This window comes from Aptenodytes forsteri, unplaced genomic scaffold (assembly GCF_000699145.1).
Source record: "Aptenodytes forsteri isolate BGI_AS27 unplaced genomic scaffold, ASM69914v1 Scaffold272, whole genome shotgun sequence".
NCBI lineage: Eukaryota > Metazoa > Chordata > Aves > Sphenisciformes > Spheniscidae > Aptenodytes > Aptenodytes forsteri.
This window is the reverse complement of record NW_008794885.1, coordinates 874,219-898,995: the sequence shown is the minus strand read 5'-3', so window position 1 is coordinate 898,995 and position 24,777 is coordinate 874,219. Positions and strand designations below refer to the sequence as shown.

The 24,777-nt window shown below is 41.3% G+C and overlaps 1 protein-coding gene across 1 annotated transcript in view; it reads right to left on the bottom strand.

Annotated features, from left to right (window-relative positions):
* The window catches only part of MRPS5 (mitochondrial ribosomal protein S5), an 88,589-nt gene that overhangs the window by 4,803 nt on the left and 59,009 nt on the right, over positions 1–24,777 (bottom strand). The window contains exons 6-10 of the mRNA XM_009274818.2: positions 21,200–21,290; positions 16,987–17,033; positions 15,856–15,913; positions 14,234–14,296; positions 1,506–1,642 (exon numbers count right to left, since the gene is read on the bottom strand). Coding sequence (XP_009273093.1) covers positions 1,506–1,642; positions 14,234–14,296; positions 15,856–15,913; positions 16,987–17,033; positions 21,200–21,290 — 396 coding nt within the window. The remainder of the gene's footprint in view (positions 1–1,505; positions 1,643–14,233; positions 14,297–15,855; positions 15,914–16,986; positions 17,034–21,199; positions 21,291–24,777) is intronic.

Here is a 24,777-nt window from a genome sequence, read left to right as displayed (position 1 = left end):
AAGATGGCGGCAAACTTTTTAGCAGGGCCTGTTGCGACAGGACAAGGGGGAATGGCTTTAAACTAAAGGGGGACAGATTTAGACTAGAGATAAGGAAGAAATTGTTTACGCTGAGGGTGGTGAAACACTGGCGCAGGTTGCCCAGAGAGGTGGTGGATGCCCCATCCCTGGAAACATTCAAGGTCAGGTTGGATGGGGCTCTGAGAGATCTGATCTAGTTGAAGATGCCTCTGCCCACGGCAGAGGGGTTGGACTAGATGACCTTTAGAGGTCCCTTCCAACCCAAACTATTCTATGACTCTCTGATTCTGGAAAGGATCTGGCCAGAAAAGGCACATCCTGCTAATAAGGATGCATGTTGGCATGTTAGTAACATGCAGTAACTTTTTTATGTCTTTATATGGATATAAATTTTGCTTTGACAACAGTAAAGTGCTTATTACTGCCCTGAAAGGTAATATTAGCTAATATAATCATATGAATTTAACATTATTTTCAACTATACCTCTTCCTTGCATACAAGTTGCTTTATTAACACTCAGAATTTACAGAATAAATGTTTAACAGGAACAGGAAATTTTTCCCATTCAGGGCAGTCAAGAAAATATACCAAATGCACATCTCTTAAAGCAATAATCTATACAGCAGGCCCTTCTATTCTTCTATTCATTCTGTGGAAGACATCTCAGAGACAATGCATTGAAAACATATGACAGACTTCCTCAAGTCTGATTAACCTCAGATACTGACAAGCATCTGTAACTATCTCATTAGGCAAAGAGGATCATAACCCCCTCCCCTCCCGAGGCTAAACTGAAAAAGTTGGCTAGGACGGGGTGACAGATTTGACAACTATAGGTTTGTGGGGCTATATTGGGAATGTAAGGAGCTAAATCCTGGCAGCTGCCAAGACTCTGTGACCAAATGAGATAACTAGGAATTTCCAAAGGACTGACTCATCCTAAGGCTGGCATTCAAAGGAAGTCAGATGAAATGCTGCATGTCGGATCTTTCCATCAACTACAGACAGCTGGCTCAGATAGAGACGTCTCCATTGTGAGCGCTTTGAGTTAGAGGAAATGACACCACCTCCCTGATTTATTTCAGAGATCTTAATTATACTAGTGATAGAAGCAGCTGTGATGTTCAGCCCTTAGGCAATGAAAACTTAGAATGCAGACAAACAAGCAGCAGCAACCAAAGCTGGGCCACAACTTCCTCTGCCCATGATTTTTCAGATGTCACCAAAAATACTACAAATGAGCCCAGAAATTCAGATGTCCCCTGCAGGCACTTGGCTGTGGAACAGGCAGAGTTACATTCAGCTGTTTCTGACTGGACAACTTCATACAGCTGCTGAGGAATTATTCACATGCTGATTTTGTTTACTCTTTGGAAAATTACTTCATTTTAAGCCTAGAATATATTTGACCACAAACTATTACAATATCAATCCCATTCTGTCCCTTGACTTAACGTATAGAACCACTGCGAGTGCAATCTACCTGTTGTGTCAAGCCTTTAAAGAGAGCTCTGGTAATGTTAATCAAGTTTTTGGATCCAGAAACCTTGGCGTACATATCTTTAATGCCAATTAGTTTGCAGATGGTGATGATAGCTCGGTGGCAACGAAGACCATACCCTGGGGAGAAAAAATATAAATTAGCATTATGTGACTATTTGTAAGCATACAACTTAGCTAAGGAAAAAGAGAGAACTAAGACCTCTTCTTAGTTATTTTTGTTACCTAGCATGTTAGAACACATTATATCTTAAAAATTGCAAAACCATTCTGGGAAGACCATTCTTCCCAGTCTTTGCAGCCATACTAACATGAAGATCATGGGTTTTTTTATACTAAATATACCTTACTTAACTTACTGCAAAACCAAATGAAAATGTCATCACCTATAAACTCAAAACATAAAACCATAAAAAATGCAACCTGAAGAATTGTTTAATACCACAGGTTTGGGAGTATTCCTTACAAGTAGCATTGGCAGCTTTAGAATAATCTTCCACAAACATACTCCACCATCCCTGGGAACATTCACCAAATGAAAGGCAATTTCTTTCTCCCACTCAGCAGAAAAATAAAACTCTAGTACTTCCCAAAACTAATAACAATAATAACAATAACAATAATAAATAATTAGCAGAGAAGCAAGGCAACAAGCTTACTTAAAAGAGTATTAAAAAGAAGCCATTACAAGGGGAGAGGATCTAAATGTAACTGGATCCTGACCAAGACTTTCTCTTCTAAAAAGCAATACCTACATAGCTTCAAAACCACTTCCTTTGAAATTTCAGGTGACAAACTGCTGAATGACAGCTTCAGTAACTCCTAATGATGGTAAATCTGACTTTAAAGTCCTGGTTCACATGCATGATGGAGGGATTTAAACTGGTCTCCTATGGTGAAGTTACTGCTCAAAACAACTGGTATGCTCAAGCACTGTCCTTTGGGCTTCCTTCCAGAAGGACCCTGCAGTAGAAGCAACGTCAGTATCTCTCATTCCCAGGGAGATTGCTGCTGGATGAGAGACGCCTACAGTGCCTTCCTAAAGCCTGAGATTGTGCTCAAGACCTCTATCAGACACAGAGCGGGCAGAGAAATTGGGGAGGGAAGAAAAAGGGAAGTCCAAGTAAGTCTGTGGGCAAAATGCTCCAACAGAAAAGTCTGGTCTAAACACAGAGCTGCTGCAAAACAGGGTGAGTGCCCACTGGCACTGGTGTCTCTTGCTGCTCACAGGCATTTGGGTAGCCAAATAAAACCTACCACATTTTTATTTTATTCAGCTCTTGGTAAGCAAAGCTTTGAGCAGCCAAAGTGGGAAGCTGCCTGCAAATTGAGGAAGGCATCATTGCACCCACTTATACCAAATTCACACTTTGCAGTTGGTCTCCAAAATATGAACCTGTTACTTGCCTCCTGACTCAGCAACAGCAATTCACCAGCTTCACAGTCTATGCAAAATGTAACAGACACTAGCCACCAGCCACAAAAAAGTTATGCTTGTCCTCTTCAGGTTACAAAAGCTAGCAGAATGCTATGCACTAGCAAGAGAGTAAGACAGCACAGATTATCAAGGTACTGTGCAGAGACATCACTTCCTTTCTCCTGGCCCAGCAGCTGGCATGAATTACATTTTGTTATTACATTAGTGGCACAACGTGACGGACAGGGAATGGAAATAAAGCAGGTAACAGACTCCTCAGAGCTAAAACTACATTGGAAAGACAGCAAAATACTCTCTATATTTCCAGAAAAAAACATTTTAATCAACCTTAAAGAACAAATGAGTGTTGCAACACTCATTTGCTTTCAATTTACTGTTCAAAGCAGTAAGATCATCGAAAAAAGTTTGTGTGTCTGTGGAAACCACAGGCCAAATTACAAAAGCTTGTAACTGTAACAACTTGAAATTTGTAGGTGAGTGGGGAGGAGAGACATATTTCAAAATCCACAAACACAACAGAAGTTTGCATGTCATCTGCATCCCTCTCCATCACAGAGTGTTACATTAGCTCTAATGCATAATTATAGTGCTTTAGCATTAATTGCAAATGGTTTCTTAGACTTGCCAGATTTTAATGAAGGAGTTATTTTTTGAGGAGTCTAATTTTGCTGTCTCGTTCCCCAGAGAGATTTGTTTCATGTGGCCTAGCTCTATTAATCTTTAAAAATTGGTTTGTGATAGTTCTAATGTATCTTACTTAAAAGCTGAAAAGCCAGGTTATTGATTAGTCCACTCTGCAGGACAGTCTTGCTGAGTAAATGAGGAAAAAAAAAAGAACCTATCCCAATGCTGCATGTTTTATTGTGCCAATATGTCCCTTTTTCTTTTAACCTGTAATTGAAAAAGATACTATAACCATCCAAAGCCATTTGTTCTGCCATTTGAGAAAATACCGTTTTCTATGCTACAAGACAAAGTCAAGTTTTAGACACAATTACATGTAAATGACCTCTGAAAGCAGTTCATTAAAGTTTCATTTTCAGTGACTTAAAGCATTTAATTTCTGGCAGTTTTATTGTTGCTTTTCTCCCATCTTATCTCAGTAAGTTTTCTGCAGATTGTGAATACATGAAACTCAGAAGCCAGCAAACTAGTCCATCAGTCACTGAACAAAATTTATTCCAAACACAAAAGAAAAGGATTCCAACTGTAAACTCCAGCTGTGGAGAAAATGTTGGGCCCAGACATTTTTAACTTGTCTGTGGCACTCATGCTGCCTTACTGCGGTTTAATTTACTGAGGCCTCTATAAGAGAACAGGGTCATTTAAATGTAACCAAAAGAAGTATTTAAAACGTATCCTTCCTATAAACTAACACAACCTGTTATGGGCAATCTACCTTAGATTTTCTGGGTAGCCACTAACAGGAGTTTGGAAACAGAACATCCACTTTAAATCCACACTAAGGGATTACTCTGAGTTAAGTTCACATTCACATGTTCACATTACATTACTTTTTTAACTTGGATTTTCACTTGTCTCATATGTAATACTGACTACATGATGGGAGTTTTCTCCACTTTGCAGGTATTAGGAATAAATTCAAGAAAGGAACATTTAAGTATAACAGTGACTTTACCTTTTCTACTAAAACATTAGGCTTTGTTGCAATCATTTGTTGAGACAGCTCCCTGAGTCCTATGTACTGGAACTGGAAATAAACTGCCAGCTGTAATTATGCAAAGCAAGAGGCTTCAGCATACATAACTATACAGCTGTAATGCCACCAGCAAACAGAAGGAATCTTTTAGACTTTAAGTGAAGACAGTCTACATATGCCATGGTCTAATGTGAAAATTATGAATAACTGTCATTTCTTATACCTATTAATTACAGCTACAGGGTATCAGTGCCGGGCTTCACAGCTACATAAGTGTATTTGACAAACTGTTTTGCATTTCCCCTTATTAATTCACATTAGGAACTAATTTACACTACTTAGAGATGTTTCAATGTGGCTAGCGTAGTAGTCTCATGACTACTGTAATTGTAAAGTCAAGACAGAGATGAAGATTAAGAGCTGTCCATGCTCCAAAAGGTAGCACATTCTGCAGCACAGACGAGCAATACCCCCGGTAGTTTCCATCCAGCTGGCATTTGCTAGAAACAGAGGCAATCTGGAATGGTGGCAGACATGAAGTCCAGAGCCTGCCTCAAGTTAAATCTTGTTCTGTAGTATGTCCGCAAGTCATTCAATTGTTCTAAAATTACAGCCAGCTCCCACTGCTGCTATGAATCTTTCCCTTAGAGTATAACACAAAAGCCTGTCAGGGACTAAGGTAAAATCAGGAAGAACTTTATACCATCCCCAAAAACTCAATTTTGCATAGACATATAATGTTACACCTTTCAGGTCATGAGCACATAATGAAGTCTCTCTCTCACACACACACACATACAATTCATCTACAAAATTTTATGCACTGATCTATCATTACACTTCTAAATAAGGCCAATGATGTCTGCTGCCCAGAGCACATTGGACATAAGCACAATTTTTTCTTAGACAACATCAAACTTGTTTCAGGAAACGCACAACCTAGTTCCATCAGTTATAAAACAGGGAAAATATTCATTAAGTGGAAAAGCGTTTCCTGGTTTTTGGAGGATACTTGCATATATGTGAATGTGTTGTGTAACTGAAAAGACAAGGGAAAGCACTGGCTAAAACTGGCAGCAACAAGCTACCAAGGCTAAGCTGCTGATCTGACAGAACTGGACTTGTATTCTGACACAGTTCAGCATGATACTCTCACAAATAAACTACGGAAATAAGAACATGGCAAAATCATCATTAAAGTATGTAGCCCCATTACCAGCAGTCTGCTGTCAGGCCAAGAGCATTTTCCAGATAGGATCCTGCTGTGGATTTGTTATGGCTTTCATACCTGCAAGTATCTTCATTGACGACTTGGATGGGGGAACAGACTGAAAAAAAAGGGTTGAGGATATCATCTTGGGAAAGGCTGCAAGCATATTGGAGGTCAGAAGTCGTCAATGTAGGTCTGACAAACTGGAGACACAGTTTGAAACTAAAACACTGAAATTCAACAAAGACAGATGCAGAGTGCTTTGCTAAGAAATCAAAAGCACAAGTACAAAATAGAGGAGACTGACTAAACAGCAACAAAAAAAGGATCTGGGGATTATAATGGACCACAAAAAACAAATCAACATAATTATCCTGCTGCAGCACATTGGAAGCCTAGAACAAAATGCACACTATATGTTTTTCCAAGCATTATCAATCAATGGTGTTCATATGTGTTAACTGTTGCTCAATGGCGTTAACAGTTTTAAGAGGCCTAAATCCCACCTGCAGTGTGGACACAGGCACAGTCCAGTGGAATAGCAAGTGCAACCTCTGGGGAAGGTGAAGAAGGGCAGCTAGTGAATTCTGGCACCAAAAGGAGGGCTCCAGCTCCACCTAAAGGCTTGCCACTATGAAATAGGTTCACTGCCCTCAAGGCCGAGGAGGAGCCAGATGTGCTTTCAAGCAAAGCATCTGGGCCAACTGACCCTGAACAATGCAAGACCCCTGGGAGGAAGCAGTGACTGATAGTAGTGGACAACTCCCTGCTGTGGGGAAGAGGCACCCATCTGCTGACCTGACCTGTCATCTAGAGAAGTTTGCTGCTTGCCAGGGGTCTGTATCCCAGTTGTTGTGGAGAGACTGCTGAAGCTTGTCTGACCCTCTATTACCCCTTGCTGTCCATGAAGACACCAATGATACTGGCAGGAGCAAGCTGGAGAGTATCAAAAGTGACTACAGAGCTCTGGGGGTGATAGTCAGGGGGATGGGGGCCCAGGTAGTGTTCTCCTCAACTCTGCTGAGAAAGGGAAAGGGTGTAAGGATACTGATACTGCACTGATAATGCAGGTCAACAATTGGTTGCAGAGGTGGTGTTGGCAACAAGGTTCTGGTTTCTGTGACAATGGAACCTTGTTTGAGGATCAGTGTGCGCTTGGGAGAGATGGGATCCACCTTGCTAAGCGGGGCAAAGGTATCTTTGCCAGTAGGATGGCTGACCTGGTGAGGATGGCTTTAAACTAGCAACGACAGGGGAGGGAGAGAGTTATCAGCAGCCCTCTGAGGGGGTAACAGACAGGGTCGATGAACAAAGGGTCTGGAGTGATGTGAACAAAAGAGGAAGCAAAAATCATCAAAACAGGGCTTGAGTGGGGCCACCTGCAGCATTTGCATGTAAACAAGGAAGTGTCTGCAACACACTGTTATGGAAAAGTGCTTTCTGGGAAATCAGCATGCTAAGGTGCCTCTCTGAAGTGCCTGTACACTAATGCATGCAGCATGGAGAATAAACATGAGGAATTAAGAGATCTGTATGCAGTTGCATGTCTATGGTCTTGTTGAAATCACGGAGATGTGGTGGATGGCTAACATGAATGGAGTGCTACAGTGTAAGGATACAGGCTCTTTAGAAAGGACAGGTTGGGAAGACAAGGAGATGGCGCTGCCCTTTATGTAAGAAAATAGCTGGAATGCGTGGAGATCTGCTCTGCTCTGGGGATGGATGATGAGCCAACTGAGAGCTTATGGGTAAGAATTAAGAAGCAAACCAATATGGGTGACATTGTAGGGCATGTCTGTCTGCTAAAGGACACCTGATCAGGAAGAACAAGCGGATGAGGCCTTCTACAGACAGCTAGAAGGAGCCTCACATTCACAGGCCCTGGTCTTCATGGGACACTTCAACCACCCTGATAGATGCTGGAGAAACAATACAGAAGGGCATAAACAATCCAGGAGATAACTGGAGTGCATTGACAACAACTTCCTGGCTCAAGTGACAGAGAAGCCAACAAGGAAAGGTGCTCTGCTGGTCCTCATACTCAGAAACAAGGAAGGGCTTGTTAGGGATGTGAAGGTCGAAGGCAGCCTTGGCTGCAGTGACTATGAGACGGTGGCATTCAGGATCCTGTGAGGAGGGAGCGGGGCAAAAACCAAGACCACAATGCTGGACTTCATCCTCTTCAAGGATCTGTTTGGAAGAGTCCTGTGGAATAAGGCCCTGGAGGGAAGAGTAGCCAAAGAAAGCTGGTTATATTAAAGGATCACCTCCTCTAAGCTCAGGAGTGGTCCATGCCAACAAGCAGGAAGTCAGGCAAAAATGCCAGGAGGCCTGCATGGATGAACAAGACGCTCCTGGCAAAACTCAAACATAAAAAGATGGAAGCAGTGCCAGGTAACATGAGAAGAATACAGAGACACTGTCTGAGCACGCAGAGATGCAGTTAGGAAAGCCAAAGTGCAACTGAATCTGGCAAGGGATGTCAAAGGCGACAAGAAGGGCTTCTATAAGTATCTAAGTGGCAAAAGGAAGACTAGGAAAAATGTGGGCTCATTGCTGAATGGGGCAGGGGACCTGGCGACATAGTACATGGAAAAGGCTGAGGTACTGGAGGACCCAGGGAACTACAGGCTAGATCCCTGGGAAGCTGATGCAACAACTAATCCTAGAAACCATTTCCAGGCACATGACGTACAAGAAGGTGATCAGGAGTAGTCAGCATGGATTCACCAGGAGTAAGTCACACTTGACCAACCTTATAACCTTCTATGATGAAATGGAGAGCTGTGAATATTATCTGTCTTGACTTCAGTAAGGCTTTTGACACTATCTCCCATAAGATCCTCACAGAGAAGCTGAAGTATGGGCTGGATGAGCACACAGTGAGGTGGATAGAAAACCGGCTGAAGAGCCGGGCCCAGAGGGTGGTAATCAGTAGCACGAACTCTAGAGGCCAGTAACTAGTGGTGTACCCCAGGGGTCAATACTGGGCCCAATCATGTTCAATATCTTCATTAATGATCTGGATGGGGGGGTAGAGTGTACCCTCAGCAAGTTTGCTGATGACACAAAACTGGGAGGAGTGGCTGATACATCAGAGGGTCATGCTGCCATCCAGAGGGACCTTGACAGGCTGGAGAAATGGGCTGACAGGAACCTCATGAAGTTCAACAATGGCAAGTGCAAAGTCCTGCACCGCATGCACCAATACATCCTGGGGGCTGAACAGCTGGAAAGCAGCTTGGCAGAAAACGGCTCAGGGGATCCTGGTGGCCACCAAGTTGACCATGAGCCAGCAATGTGCCCTTGCAGCAAAAAAGGCCAACAGCATCCTGGGCTGCGCTAGGAGGACTGTTGCCAGTGGGTTGAGGGAGGTGATCCTTCCCCTCTATACTCAGCACTGGTGAGACACACCTGGAGCATTGTGTCCACTTCTGGGCTCCCCAGTACAAGAGAGACATGGATATACTGGAGAGAGTCCAGCAAAGGGCCATGAAGATGATTAAGGGACTAGGGCATTTCTCATACCAGGAAAGGCTGAGAGAGATGGGCCTGTTTAGCCTGGAGAAGAGAAGGCTCAGGGGGTATCTTATCAATATACATGAATATCTGAAGGGAAGGTGCAAAAAGGAGGAGCCAGGCTCTTTTCAGTGGTGCCCAGTGACGGGACAAGAGGCAATGAGCACAAACTGAAACACAGGAGGTACCATCTGAAAATCGGGAAACACTTTTTCACAGTGAGGGTGACCGAGCACTGGCGCAGGTTGCCCTCAGAGGCTGTGGTGTATCTATCCTTGGAGATACTCAAAAGCTGTCTGGACGTGGTCCTGGGCAGCTTGCTTTGTGTGACCCTGCTTGAGCAGGAGGTTGGACAAGACAACCCCCAGAGGTCCCTTCCAACCTCAACCATTCTGTGTTATGCAATTTTAACCATGTAAGTTGCATGGAAAAGCCTCACTGGGTAGGGCAACAGTAGTATGTCAGCTACAAAAGGAACCCTCCAGGGACAAAGAGAAGGTAGTGGAGAGGCAGTTTGTTTCTCAAATCTAATAAAAAAATGGAAATAAATTAGGACAACAGCCTGGCGAGGTAAAATTAATCATAAGGTGACCCTGATTGTTCTTGCTTCTGAGGTTCATGAATGTAACGTCAGATGAGGTAGGAAGGTATGTCTTGTTCTATGTTCCACTACAAGAAAATAACAACATCTAACGTGAACCTTCCTTTACCGTTTAACAGTAATAGAATTTTTTGTTTGCATGTGCATGGTCAAATGTGTACTTCAGTGGTGCTACTCCTGCTCTGTGCATGTTTTTCATTCATTATATTGAAGAATAAACTGAAGTTTCTTTTGACTGGTTATCTTAAAAATTATAGCCCAATTACCTAATTTACCACCTTCAGAGCTCCTTAAATGCAGAAATGCAGAAATGTAAATGATAAGGCAGTCTGACTCCGTACCTATTAACTTGTAAAGATTTTTGTAAGCCCATGCTATTATCACTTTACTGTCACACTGATTAAAAAAACCCCTCATCCCAGAATCAAAATGTCATCTAATAAAAATTGTGTTGAAGGTTCATAGCAATTTTAGATGCTTTCAAAACACATTAGTAACTCTGAACATTAATAATTATATTCTCATATTACTAATGTGACAGTGCAGAACAAGAATACCAGATACACAAAATCAAATAGTATAGAACCATAGAACAGTTTGGGTTGGAAGGGACCTCTAAAGGTCATCTAGTCCAACCCCTCTGCCGTGGGCAGAGGCATCTTCAACTAGATCAGGTCTCTCAGAGCCCCGTCCAACCTGACCTTGAATGTTTCCAGGGATGGGGCATCCACCACCTCTCTGGGCAACCTGTGCCAGTGTTTCACCACCCTCAGCGTAAACAATTTCTTCCTTATCTCTAGTCTAAATCTACCCCCCTTTAGTTTAAAGCCATTCCCCCTTGTCCTGTCGCAACAGGCCCTGCTAAAAAGTTTGCTGCCATCTTTTTTATAAGCCCCCTTTAAGTACTGATAGGCTGCAAGAAGGTCTCCCCAAAGCCTTCTCCCCTCCAGGCTGAAGAACCCCAACTCTCTCAGCCTTTCTTCATAGGAGAGGTATTCCATCCCCCTGATCATTTTTGTGACCCTCTTCTGGACCCACTCCAACAGGTCCGTGTCTTTCTTACGCTGAGGGCTCCAGAGCTGGACGCAGTAGTCCAGGTGGGGTCTCACCAGAGCAGAGCAGAGGGGCAGAATCACCTCCCTCGACCTGCTGGCCATGCTTCTTTTGATGCAGCCCAGGATACGACTGGCCTTCTGGGCTGTGAGCTCACATTGCGGGCTCATGTCCAGCTTTTCATCCACCAGTACCCGCAAGTCCTTCTTGGCAGGGCTGCTCTGTATGTCCAAAGCATCAATGCTTCAGCTTACTCAAACATTGTAGAAATTGATGAATTAAGTAGTTGAACATTACAGTGTTCTGACTGGAAAATTATCCCAAGTTTCTGACTTACTATAAGCTAACCATTAAATGCTCTTGCAGTTTAGATCTTATCATAATGAAACTGAAGTGATTTACAAAGAACTAGCCATGTAAATGAATTAGTTTCCTATTCGTATATTAAAATTAGAGGACCAATTAAGACTGCTCAGCAGCAAACTAAACCTATTTTCTATAGAACAGCAGCTACCTTCATCTGTCCTGAAAGCAAAGTTAGGCTAAACAAGTCAAATCAAACATTTGTACATAAGGGTCTAACTCAAAAGATTCATGCAAAGAAATGACCTCATGTCATCATTGCATGTCTTCAAAACAGAAAGACCCTAGAAGGTAAAATGGATCACACCGAAAACTGCAATGCATTAGAAATAAGCTAACTTTTAACTCCCCAAACTACCTCATGTGTTAAAACTTTTTATGTTGCAATCCTGAAGAACATGACAGCAGTTTACAAGGTTGCTCTGGATGTATCCCTGTCATTGTAAATGACTGGCAATGCACATATTGCAACATCTCTGAAGGTGAGGAAAGGGATAGCAGAAAGTCAGCAACATGTCTTCAAAAGGTCAGCGTTCATGTGGAAACTACTAGAGACAGCACACACACAACTGAGGGACAATGTGTAGTGGGCTGTGTACCTCTTCGGCTAAAGCTGGGAGGGGAACACAGTCATGGCCCTCCGTCAATTTCCAGGCCGATGATAAAATCTGTGCTGTGTCTTGCTGGTGCAGAACTGTTGATACTAGACATGCTGAGTTGCCATACTTCACAACTATTGACAGTGATTTAGTAGCACTGTGGACTGAAAGTATTTTTAATTACTTCCAAGTACTTCCAATGGACTGGTAGCTGTCAAAGGAGAGTGACAAGAACATACAGGGACACAAACATGACCAACAAATGATAAGGGAGGCAGTGATGACAACCAAACATGGTCAGCCACACTAATTGATGAGAGCATGTCAGAGTATGAGAATGTTTATTCTAGTGAGGTTATCTGATTGGGGATCTTGTCAATTGGGAAACTGAGGGAAAAGGGGGAAACCAGAAACAAAATATACAGAGACACAGACCTGAAAAACATAGAGACAATGACAAGAAACAAACATCGCCACTAATTGATGGGCTATCAAGAAACTACAGGTGCCACTTCTGGGAAGATCAGCCTGGACTTTGCAACAGGTAAGACTGCAAGCCAGGGGAGACCCGGACTGTGAAGGGTGTGAGAATCGATAGTGCTATACAAACCTACCAGTGGCTGGAGCAGGACCACGAGTCACAGCCTGTCTGCCTGGTGGTGGCTGCTGGGGGTGCAGCATCTGTATCTTCCCCAATCCTGGTGTGCATGAGGTGTGCATGTGTTTTCAGTAGCAAACTTTAAGCTGGACTAGCCAGTGAGTAGTGGATCTCGGGTCTGGGCCAGGGTATCAGGTGGGTGGTCTGTGTTCGTATACCCAGGGGGACTTGTGAATGTGGAGTTCATGAGGGACAAGTGTGAGTGCATGTGTGCTGGCTAGTGAGCATCAAGCTGGACCAGCCGGCGAGTAGGGGACCTGTGAAGCAGGTAAGAGGGCAGGGGTGCCGGGTGGACGGAGGCGCCATGATGGTACTCAAGGGATCCACAAATGTGTGTGCACTTGTGAACCTGGAGAGTGCTGTGGTGTGCCTGCGCTAGTGATCTTCTACCTCTGCCAGCCAAAGAGGAGGAGGGGACTTGGCTGTCTGTGTTTATGTTTATGTGAGTCCTGTATGTAGGTGCTGTTGAAGGCAGTGCCTTGTCTGTGGTCAGCCGTGTCAGTGTCCTGTGTGCCTGTGTGTGTCCATGTGTCTCTGGGATGCATACTCAGCTTCGCTACTGGTTGAACCCGCAAACGGGAAAGTGACAGCTGCATCCCTCAGCCTGGGCAGAGGGTCCCTGGGAACCAGGCTGGGCTGCAGTGGTTGGGCAGGAGGGTCCTGGGCTGAAGCGGCTGGAGGAGACAGCTGCACATCTAACATCACTTAACAGTAGCTTTGTGGAAGAACAGACCTGTGAGCTGAGAGCTACCAGGCATGGACTCCCTACTACTCACATCTGACCTACAGGAGTCTAAAGAAGCATTTGCCTGTACTACAACTGGGATCAAAGTGAAGAACAGCTTTCAAAGATGGAGAAATGAAAATACTGCTACTGTGTAGCAATGAGATGGTCTTTGTGCTGGTATGGTGCACAACAACAAGCCAGGGTAGATAATCCCTCTAGTTTCCACACTGGGAGCTCTTGATTTTAGGGAGAATAAAGCAGTAATGGTCTCAAGGAAGTAGCAGTCTGGATGCTGTCCTGGCTCCAGCTCATGACCACAGGTAATCTGAGGCAGTTGACGGTTAAGGAAGGACAGGCACACAGATGCGGCTTGTACTCTGATTCCCATTTGAAGCACTCCCACTACTGCATACTAAACTACTTCTGAATCTTTTCTTGAAAACAGCAATTAAAAATCACTGAAAAATAATGGAACAAGCCTATCAGGTCACCAAAGCACGCATGGGGCATATGGTGGGAAGAAAAACCTGCAGGGTTCTTCTAAAGGCCTTTGCCTCCAACATCTATGCTATTAGATTAGACTTTTTCACATCTAAGTAATTTAGAGCAGAAGAAGCTACACTTAGGAAGCATCAAAGAAAACCAGGAAGAGAGGTCCCACCAGTGAAAGAGGGTCAAACCCCAATTTACAATAACAAAGCCATGTCATCAACAGTAGGTATTTCTAATGAAAAATAATTTATCATCTTCAACATTTAAAATGTGGTAGACTAGCACCAAATGATCCGTCTCTGAAGTAAATAGACATTGCACAAATATAACATCAACTAAATACCAGCCAGTAATTAATAAAACTTCAAAATTTCCAGGCAGCTTTAATTACCTTTGTTTTGCTTCTTCATGCGGATGGTTGTACTTTTAAATTTCACTGTAATGTCATGGTAAACTGAAGGGGAGAAAAAAAAAAAAGGCATTACAGCTAAATTATTCCTTCTAGAAAAGCTTTAGCTCAGCACATTTAAGGAGTACCTTTCTTCAGAACTGTGAACGGGAAGTTGGTTTTACTCTCCTCTGAGTTCTTTAAAGAGAAGGGTTAATTTAGGTAAATTTCTGGAATAGATGAGGAATATTTACACATCTGTGAATACTATGTTACTATTGTATACAAAACCAAGCTTCACTTGAAAAATATGAAGTGTCTGTATGCCTCCAATGATCCTCATTTAGCTTTGAAGTGAGCTCACCTGATACAATTTAACCTTCTTCCTCATACTCAGATTTTTCTAATGATTCAGCTTTTAGCCTAAGATTTCCCCATAGGCTTCAGCATTCTTGGATTTTCCATACGAATATTTACCATTCCAGTCTTCCTGTTTCTCTCTACTTCAAAAGGAACCCCAAATTCATATCCTCTGGTGGGTGGCTGTTATATACATCTTATTCAGTGGCTCAGTCTCTGCATAGTGGATTCTAGCACTGCAGTCAAGATGACTCAGAGAGGACCTCTATGTTAAGTAGAATGGAAAGCATGGTGGAAACACCACCAGTTTTTAATCAAATCCCCAATCTGTTAGCGTGAAATAATAATGCTCAAGGAATAGACTCATGAGGATAACTGCAGTTTTGTATTTGTAAGCTGAAGTTTTATTATACTGAATATTTCTACAAAATGACTTGGTTAAATATTCATATATTCTGTAAGGTACTATCTTTCAAAATTTTTCTGAAAGATAATTGAATATCTGGTATACTGGTACCACGTCTGACATCAGAGAGGACTTGTATGGTATTAAACTGAATTAACAAAAAGCTACCATGAAACATCAGACTGACTTCTCTAGCCCACGTTCTCCCCAGCTGCTGGGCTTTGTCAGCATACGTGGATTTTGTCAACAGGGAATCATCTCTGACATACAAAGGGGACAAGCACAGAGGAGTTCACTGTAGAGAAGAGATGCCCAGACAGTATCTGACTTCCTTAACTCGAATGTGCCAGCAGAGATCTAGTCTTGCTACTACTCCCTCCCCCCGCCCCCATTTTTAAAGAGCCTGAAATACTATGCATTAAGTATCCAAATTTTAAACATGGCAAAGGCAGGAGACTAGAAGGGAGATAAATCTCTTAATATTTTAACAACAACATCTCGTATTATGTAATCTTAACTTTTTTTCGTGGACCTTCCTACAACTGTTGATACAAACCTGAGTGAAAGTAAAGAGTAAACCACATATTCATTCCAGGTAATGGTGATTTATTTTACACAAGGATTGACAGACTATGTACTCTGACATTACCACTGTCCAGCTAAAACAGTCTGGGGCTAAGATTTCATACAGCATGCTGAAGAAACAAAATAATGCATGAAGAATAACAATACAATGCATCAGATCAGAAAGGTTTTAGTTAACATCTTTTTATGCTTTGTAACTAGTTGCAACCAGTTCTTGTTGGTATATTCAGTACTTACGGAAAGTTAAAGAAGGAATCTAAAAAATAATACTCACTTGTGTGGTTCTGATACAGCTCTATAAAATGTAAGCAGCGTATTGCTTTATTCTTTGCCTAGGGAATAAAAGCAGAAAACATTTTTTCTTGAATTTTTCTGCAAAGTATTTGAAATTTATCATTGTTCAGTTAACTAGACAGAAAAAAAGGAAAAAAGAAAACTTAGGAAAACAGGTTTGCCATTAGGAAAACAGGTTTGCCACATCTAAACTATTTATTTTTTGGAAATGAAAATGTTGTCTTTAAAGAACTGCTTTCTCCTAACAGATTTAATATTTAAAAAGATTTCTCAATATAGTAACAACTTCATCAAACTTTGTGTATTTTAGCATTGCTACTTTGATAGCTTAGTTGAGCATTACAACACAAACTAGATTAATGTAGATGCACAAATTACATTTTGAAGTCTAAAGGAGCCTTAATAAGGTCATTATGCATGTGTAAGAGAAAAATTCCTACACACTAACTGTATAAGTAAATTGTATGCTATATAGATATTGGAAACAAGTGAGCAAGGGGGGAGAGGTATAGGCCATAGAAAAGGGAGCAGAAAGAAAATAATGAGTGCATTAAGAGAACCTCATTGCAGGGCAACCTCATTATGCATGTCCAAAGAGCAACGAGGCTGGTGAGGGGTCTGGAGAGCAAGTCTTATGAGGAGCGGCTGAGGGAACTGGGGTTGTTTAGCCTGGAGAAAAGGAGGCTGAGGGGAGACCTCATCGCTCTCTACAACTACCTGAAAGGAGGTTGTAGCGAGGTGGGTGTCAGTCTCTTCTCCCAAGTAACTAGTGACAGGACGAGAGGAAATGGCCTCAAGTTGTGCCAGGGGAGGTTTAGATTGGATATTAGGAAAAATTTCTTCACTGAAAGGGTTGTCAAGCACTGGAAGCTTAGGGACATGGTTTAGTGGTGGACTTGGCAGTGTTAGGTTTACGGTTGGTCTTGATGATCCTAAAGGTCTTTTCCAACCTAAATGATTCTATGATTATTTTTATCAAGATGGACAGATCATGTACATGGACTTACTTCTTTGCATAGGCTACAAAACATACTTATTATTTAAAAAGAAAAAGTGTATGTATGAATTGTTTGTGCTTGTCATCAAGCAACAAGTAATTCAGTCTACATACTTTCCGTAAAGCATTCATCCTGTCACCTGCTTTCCCCATTGCAAAACCTGCAAGGCAGAAAAGAGTCATTTTATTACTGAGAAATACATGAGGCAGGACCTTCAGAGGGGAAAAAGGGGAAAAACAGAGAACTTCACTACCACGTTTAGTACCTGTTATTTCCACTCCATTGCAGAGATCATACTTGGGAAATGGTCCAAAGAAAACCACAGAAACCATAGAAAGTAACAGTTTAGGAGTTATGAATACCTAACAATTGGATGCCAATTGCTTGTTGTCAAATGAAAACAATAAGGCTTAAGTTATTTCTTTTGTGTATTTGTCCAAACTTGTTCCAAACAACTGAATAGTGGTGACTGCTTCAGCTGTGGCAGGTGTACCCGCCCTGACAAAGACTGGGGACATTAAGACTGCTGCATCCTTACTTTTTGCACCTTTAAGGTGGCAAGTGCTGATCGTCACATACACACCTTGGGGCAGTGATTATGGTCATGTATACACCTCGGGCAAGGAGTAAGAAAGTCAAGGCCCTCAGCCAATTAGAATTGACCACTATCCGATTCTGGAGCCCCGCCAGAGGGCAAATTGAGCCGGTCCTCCTCTGAGCAGCAGGTCTGCAGTCAGGAACTCTCCCCTTGGGTCAGGACGCCACCCAAGGAAACTCCTCAAGGTTGAGAGCCCTCATCTTATAGGTGAGTGATTGTGCACATTTTGGATCCTCATTTCTAAAGCCAGCTGTGCAGTATTAATTCTTCGTACACCATCCTCAACCTGTGGTTTTGCTGAGTGTTGATGCCTCATTTCTAGTTAGTTTTCTGCTAAACAATTTTGGTTAAAATAAAGTTTATTTTTGAGTCTATCATCTGCCTAATTTGATTACGTGAGCCTCCGTGACATCAGCCAAAAAAAGTCCAGTCTTCTGCTTAAAAAGAAAGAAGGGAAGGAAGAAAAAAAAAAGGAAGCTAACGCAGATATATCAACTACATCTGTACAAAGAGCCTAGAAGCGAAGAAGGAGACTGTGTTCCTATTAGCAAAATAGAGAATATAAAAACCAGGTTTAACAGAATAGTGCATTTGCAAAAAATGCATGCCTGTAGAACAGAGAAAAAACAGACTGCCAATTTACAAACTGCTACCTAATCCTCTCTGAACCCTCAGACCAACTCCTATTTACCAGGTGAACTGTGGTAGCGATGACAGATTTCACAGCAGTCGCAGAGTATTTGCAGTTAGCTCAGAGCAGGGCATCAACTGACTGTGTGGAATGAGTAAGAGGATGTGACAACCATTTTTACAAACTCTGTAGTCCAACAATGTCAAGGTAGATTGAGTTAAAATCACTTAACTTCAAATCAGCAGATCTAGCTTTTTTGGTCCTTTGATGTTTCTATTGTGTCAGCTGGGGCTGTGGGTTACCTGTAACCAAAAGCCTAATCCAAAAATCAATGGGATTGGACCCATTGGCCAACACTGACTCACTAATTTCATGCAGACGTTACAGGAGAACTGGGCTGGGAGAGATCTAGGAAAGAAATACCATCCTGACTTTTGTGGTGCTACAAGCAAAGAGGATATGACCGCAAGCCTGGAGGCTGCTGTGGAAGAAGCAGGCAGTCAAGGGTAGCGTCTGCTATCAGCTACCTCTTGAGACAGCATTCCCTGTGCACGCACCATACACCCAGAGGTTCTGTCACTTTCTAACTCCTGCACAAGAAAATGCAACGAAACTGTGCTATTCCTTTAAACACACAGAGCACAATAGCAGTGTATTAATGCTGTGAATTCACACAATAGATTAGAAAATGCCAAAAATGAGGTCACCTGGGCAATCTCAATTCAATCATTCAGCACATATGGATTAAAGTGATAACCTTCTTTTCAAAGAAGTGGTAGGAAGAATTTTTCCAGAGTAACATAACTTTCTGCTGGAGAACCACTCCTTCCTCTATATATAAATCTTCCTCCCCTCCAAACTGCAATTAAAATTCATCTTGAGGAACACATCTGGACTTGAATCTTTCACATAAATGAAGTTCTGCAAAACTGCAGTTGACTGGAAATACAGTTGTCTTATTAAAGCTCCCACATACATCCCATCATCAGAGATATCTATTCAGCTCATAATAAAAAGACACTATTTACATCCAAAAGGTGGATGCTCTGCATATATATTGAAAGCAGGATTTTCTTTACTAGAGTCATATAGCAATGCAAATGCAATTTCCTGTACTCTATCACCAATACAATACATACCATATTCCTACCTCCTGATAGAGATAGGAATCCTCTATTATTTGGATTATATTATTTGGATTATTTACTTCACAGCTATTCACTTTCTATTTTTTTAGCTGATTCTTCTTTTAATTCTGCATAGCTGCCTTATCTCTAAGTCCATTTGAGGTCTAATGGGAATTTTAATGTACATCTGTTTGTATCCACAAGAGAATGCATGAAAACTATCTCCTTACAGAGAAAAACTTAGCACATTCAAGGGTGCTTCTTAAATAAAACTTATCCTGCAACAAAAAAAAAAAAGTTTTAACCCCTGGTATTTGAAAACTGAGTGAAAGATAAACACTATTTCCTCAATAACAGAACTGGAAACCCACAAGAAACTCATTGCTGTACAGGGTGGCTGCACAGTTCCTTTATGGATGCCTTTACAATTAAGTGGTATTAGCATTACCTTTTTTAATTCTGTCTCGGAATCTGACTCATCCCAAAAGCTGGCTACCAAAAGCAAAGCATGTACCGTCAAATGAAGGATGCCCAATAATCTTTGTAACTGACAAAGTGAAACAGAAAATCCCTAAGAGAAAATATACTTTTCTGGGAATATCTACTAGCCTTTACAGATTTTTTAAAAAGACAGTGACAGTTTTGTTTTTTGTTGTTTTTTTGTTTTTTTTTTTTAAAGACAGTGACAGTGACCACCACATCATGGAATGTCTCCGTTTGCTTTACCAATATGTAATATTGTTAAGTATTATACATCCAGTAATATCCAATATATAAAGACCTGGCTATACCATTGCATTGAAGTACTAATATGTGCTTGTCAGCCTTGTCTGGCCTTGTCTGTTTTCTTTTGGTTGGCTGGTTGTTGTTTTTTTTTAAACGGGACCTGCTTGTTTAGAAAATTTGCAACCATAACACAGAAACTACTGCAGCCTTCTCTACATTGAGCTTCCCATCAACAGCAATAACTGATTCAACTAAGAATTTTTCTTGCAACGTTTTACTTTACATACAACCCCGTAAAAAGCTGCAGTAGAGTGAATTCTTTTCTCCTCATTTTGTAAAGACCGATTCTGACCAACTCAAAGGCTCTTCTACACTAACACTAGCTAGAAAATAACCCAGAGAAATGCACAACCAGTCATGCTGCCCTTTGCTGCAAAGTGGTCACCGCTGTTAGAGCAAATGAAAATAAAACCCCAAGAACCCCAACAACATGAAAGTGATTTTCAAAACCAGAAAGACAAATCCACATGCGCTGACTCCTACCTTCTCATGACTCTATCTGCTCTACTAACCATGGAGGCCCAGGTTTTCAGTCATTTTAGTCAAGCACAGGTACCTCTGTGAAGAGCACACTCAGCTGAGTTTTCTTCCACCATCAGCGCAAGGGGATGAATACTTCCTGGGGCATGTCAGCCGACCTGCAATTCCAGGCACCTTTTGCAGGTGCCTGATTCTTTTCTTTGACTTGAGAGTAAACAACTACACTCTGCAGCTAGGTGCCTAAGGCTAGGTGAAACAAATGCAGATATGCATGGCTGAATACTTTCAGGCTTTTATTTTTTTTAAACATAAACAGTATCTACAGTAAAAAGAAACAGTGTGTACAGGAAAGCATAGATGATCCCTTCTGGTAGGATCTACCAGTGGTTAGTTCTATCACTCTAGAGTTAAATAAAAAATATTTTTACCACTGGATAATATATGCTTCAAATCTAATCACATATTACTACTTTTCCCAATTTCTTTTTTTATACAAAACAAAGTGTCCAAATGAATACATACATAATTTGCTTATAAAGCTTACTTTTAAAGCTTACTTTTATAGATGAAACTCAAAATTCTTACAGCTATTTCAATATTACCCAGTGGAAAAAAGGGTAAATTTTCTTTTTTTTAAGCATAAAAAATCCTATTACAAACAATGATTAATTTTGGCATCTTTTACATAAAGTAAAGGCACATACCTGCAGCCCCTTTACCGTTTCCAATAGCCACTAAGGCACGTATTGATTTTTTTCTGCCTTCCTTTGCCTTCATACAAAACACATTTTTCACCTGAAGAAAAAAACCACAAAGCATCTTGTTATGGCAAAGTCCAACTGTATTTTTTTTTTACAGAGAGTTGGTTTACCAAAAAGGAATTAGAGGTCTGTGATGAAACCTTACAATATATACTGTCTTTGTCAATGGGTATCATCTGCAGTGGGACACTGGCTTCAAGGCATTAAATACGTAAAAGCTGCTAAAAACCTACACTCAGACACAGAAGTTACCTCAGTACACATTCATTAAAATATCCCCTCTATTGGGTTTAGCTGCACAACAGATAATGCTCTAATGCTGCTAGCTTCATGTGTGATTTTAATCGTGATGAAAAAACATGGAAAAAAATTGAAAGTGACATTAATATCTCACTGTCCCCCTCACATTTTAACATACTTTAGAAGCACTCTCAGGAATTGCTCAAGGCACGTTGTTGCTTTACATGGGTTAAAACTTAGGATTGAAATCTACTTGCAGACTGCAGAAGGCAGTCTCATTACTGAGATGACAGCTGCTAAAAAGAAGACTTCATTTAAAAGAGGGAAAGAAGAAAATGGTGTTTCATTCCTGGAACTAGAAATGTTTACAGAAACTCTGCAAGAAATTCAAGCAGAGATGCAAGAAAGCTATTTAGTTTGGAGTGGCGGGACACAACAACAATTGGGGAGACAGGTGGCCTTATGGTTAGCATTCTGGAAATCTAAATTTGCTTCTGCCTCTGCTACAGACTCCCCTATGTGACTATAGGCAAGTCATTGCTTTATAGTCTCCCACCTTAAATGGTCTAACTTATCATCTGAGATCCTTTGTCCATCTAGCTCCTGTTCTAGTTTCTTGGTTTTGTTTATATATTATGTTTATTTAAATATAGATATATATTTTATATATAGTTTATATACTGTATACAATATATAAACTATATATAAAATATAAATATATAGTATATATAAAAATATATATACATATAGAATAACATACTGGATATTGCTTGACTGCGTTAATATCTGTGTCTCAGAATTACCAGTCAAAAGATACAATTTACTTCATGGTTCATTTCTCCCCTTCCTCTCAAATGCATCAGGGTCTACTTTCTTGAAGCTTCAGTATGATTTCCATAGATTATAATAACAGTTAAATTAAACATGCATTGTTAATACATGAATTAAGCAGTACTCCCCCCTTTTCCCTATAGGCAATTCTTCAGTAAGCTAGTCTGGTTGTAGCATTATACATCCGAAAATAGATTATTATAAAATACTTGGTCATGGTTTAAACATTCTTACTGAAATTCACCAAAAAAACCCCCAAACCCAAAACCAACAAATTCCACTGACATCACTAGGTACAGATTAGGAACGAGTGCTTCTGAAAAATACCACCTTGCTTTCATTAAAATAAAGATGCTGTTAAATTCAAGGTGCACATATATTCTAGACAGCACTTCAAAGAAATATCAGCTTTGCTAATTGCTTATTCCAAGCTATTTTTCTTTCTGCAATCTTATTGCCTACAAGAACAAGCTAAAAAACCAAGCCCCCTAAGATGAAAGTGCTTGTGGAAATAGGCTATTTACGGAAAATGCAAAATAATGATGAAAGAAAGAAAAGAAAGTGAAGTAGAGTGATCTCTCCAGGAGCATCAAGAGCATACTATTTTTGCTTTGCACATACTTTTGTCTTCCATTGCCAATCTGAATAAGTACTTGTAAAAAAAAAAACAGTTGGCATGCGTTATTGTCAAAAATAAAGTACGTGATGTTTGTAGAATCTACTCAAAAATTATTCTTCTCCCTCTCCAGAAGGTGGCATAAAGACACATGCAATGAGCTTCTCCAGAAGCCTTCCTAAAACTGCACTTGTCAGCTGTTTCTGAGCAGCTCTGAAGGAAAATGTGTTCAGTCACCCCTGACAATCAGTGCTATTACATCTCTCCTGAAACACCATAAAGGCCTCCCAAGCTTGATAATGTGCACAGGCAGCCATGACTGCTGGAACAACAGTCCTTAGATTCTCCCCACCACAGCCCTGTGCCTCCTTACATCAAAGAAAGCAGTGCTCTTCTGGAGTGTGCTCAGCAATGCTTCCCTTCCATCTTGGAAATAAAGCATGCAGCTGAAAGCCTATCATTAAACTGCACTGGAATTAATTAATACACAATGAAAAAAGTGCCACTTTTAAAACAGCGTGACCTCTGAAAAGTGACTGAAACTAAGACACAATTACCCCTATTTACTAGATTGCCCCTCAAGCCAGATTTAAAGCCAATTTTTAAAATTTGAAAACAGATGCATGCTCAACCTTAATCACAGTGTACCTCAAGTTGACTGTCTCCCTGCATCCATTATCCAGTGGTGATAATGCAAATGCAAATTCAGCTTTCTTTCGAGAGCTGAGGGAAGAACAGCATCGCTCAAATACAAAATGAAACCACCTCAAATGTTTATTAAGAGAAGAAAAGGCAAGCAACAGTTTCAAAGGCAGAGTTGAAAGTGTGGAAATAGGCTACAGTAAGAGACAGGCTGCTAAAGGTTATTGTGAATTCAAGTACTTATCAGCTGTTGCACTCTGTTAGAAAAAGGTAAAAACCCAACACTTCCCTAGAAGTTTTGTTCTTGTAAAAGCAGAATGAATGACAGGCCAAACTGATTGCCCTTGGAAAGTCCTCCTTTCTAGAAATCATATTCTAATCATGATTTTTAGGAACCTGCCACCTCTAGGCCACACTCTTGACACTGCTATTCTTTTGCTGCTGTTATGCAGAGGAGAGTGTCTGCACAGGCTGATCCCCTCATGGCATAAGGTCCTCTGGTCCCAATACTTCTCTAAGGTACAAGGTGAGGCAAGATAAAATGAGAGCAGGGTGCAGTGCTGAAAGAAAAGCACTTCCATGCAAGTGAGCCTAGAGAGGCTCAGGGACATAGCTAAAAGGCTTGGGAAGCCAGTTACCCAAAAGACTTGAGTAATAAACTTGTAAAGAAAAATCAAGCCCATGTTAGCTAGATCGTGTCTGTATCAGCCTTCTCTTCTCTCTGAAAAGCACCAAGGGCAGAGCAGATTTGTACCACAGTGACAGAGTATCTCCCAGTTGTAATTTAAACCTACTGTACCTAAAAATCAGAAATTGCACAAGCTAGCTGGAGGGCAGAACTACTATTGCTGACAAGTGACAAGAGTGTTATATGGTTAGCCAAGGAGAATCTCCATCCTTTATTGGATGCGGGGGAAACATTGTCACCGAGGATGAGGAAAAGGCTGAGGTACTTAATGCTTTCTTTCCCTCAGTCTTTAACAGGCAGACCAGTCATCCTCAGGGTACTCGGCCCCCCGAGCTGGAAGACAGGGACGGCAAGCAGGATGAACCCCCCATAATCCAAGAGGAAGCAGTCAACCACCTGCTACGCCACCTGGATGCTCACAAGTCTATGGGGCCGGATGGGATCCACCCGAGAGTGCTGAGGGAGCTGGCGGAGGAGCTCGCCAAGCCGCTCTCCATCATTTAT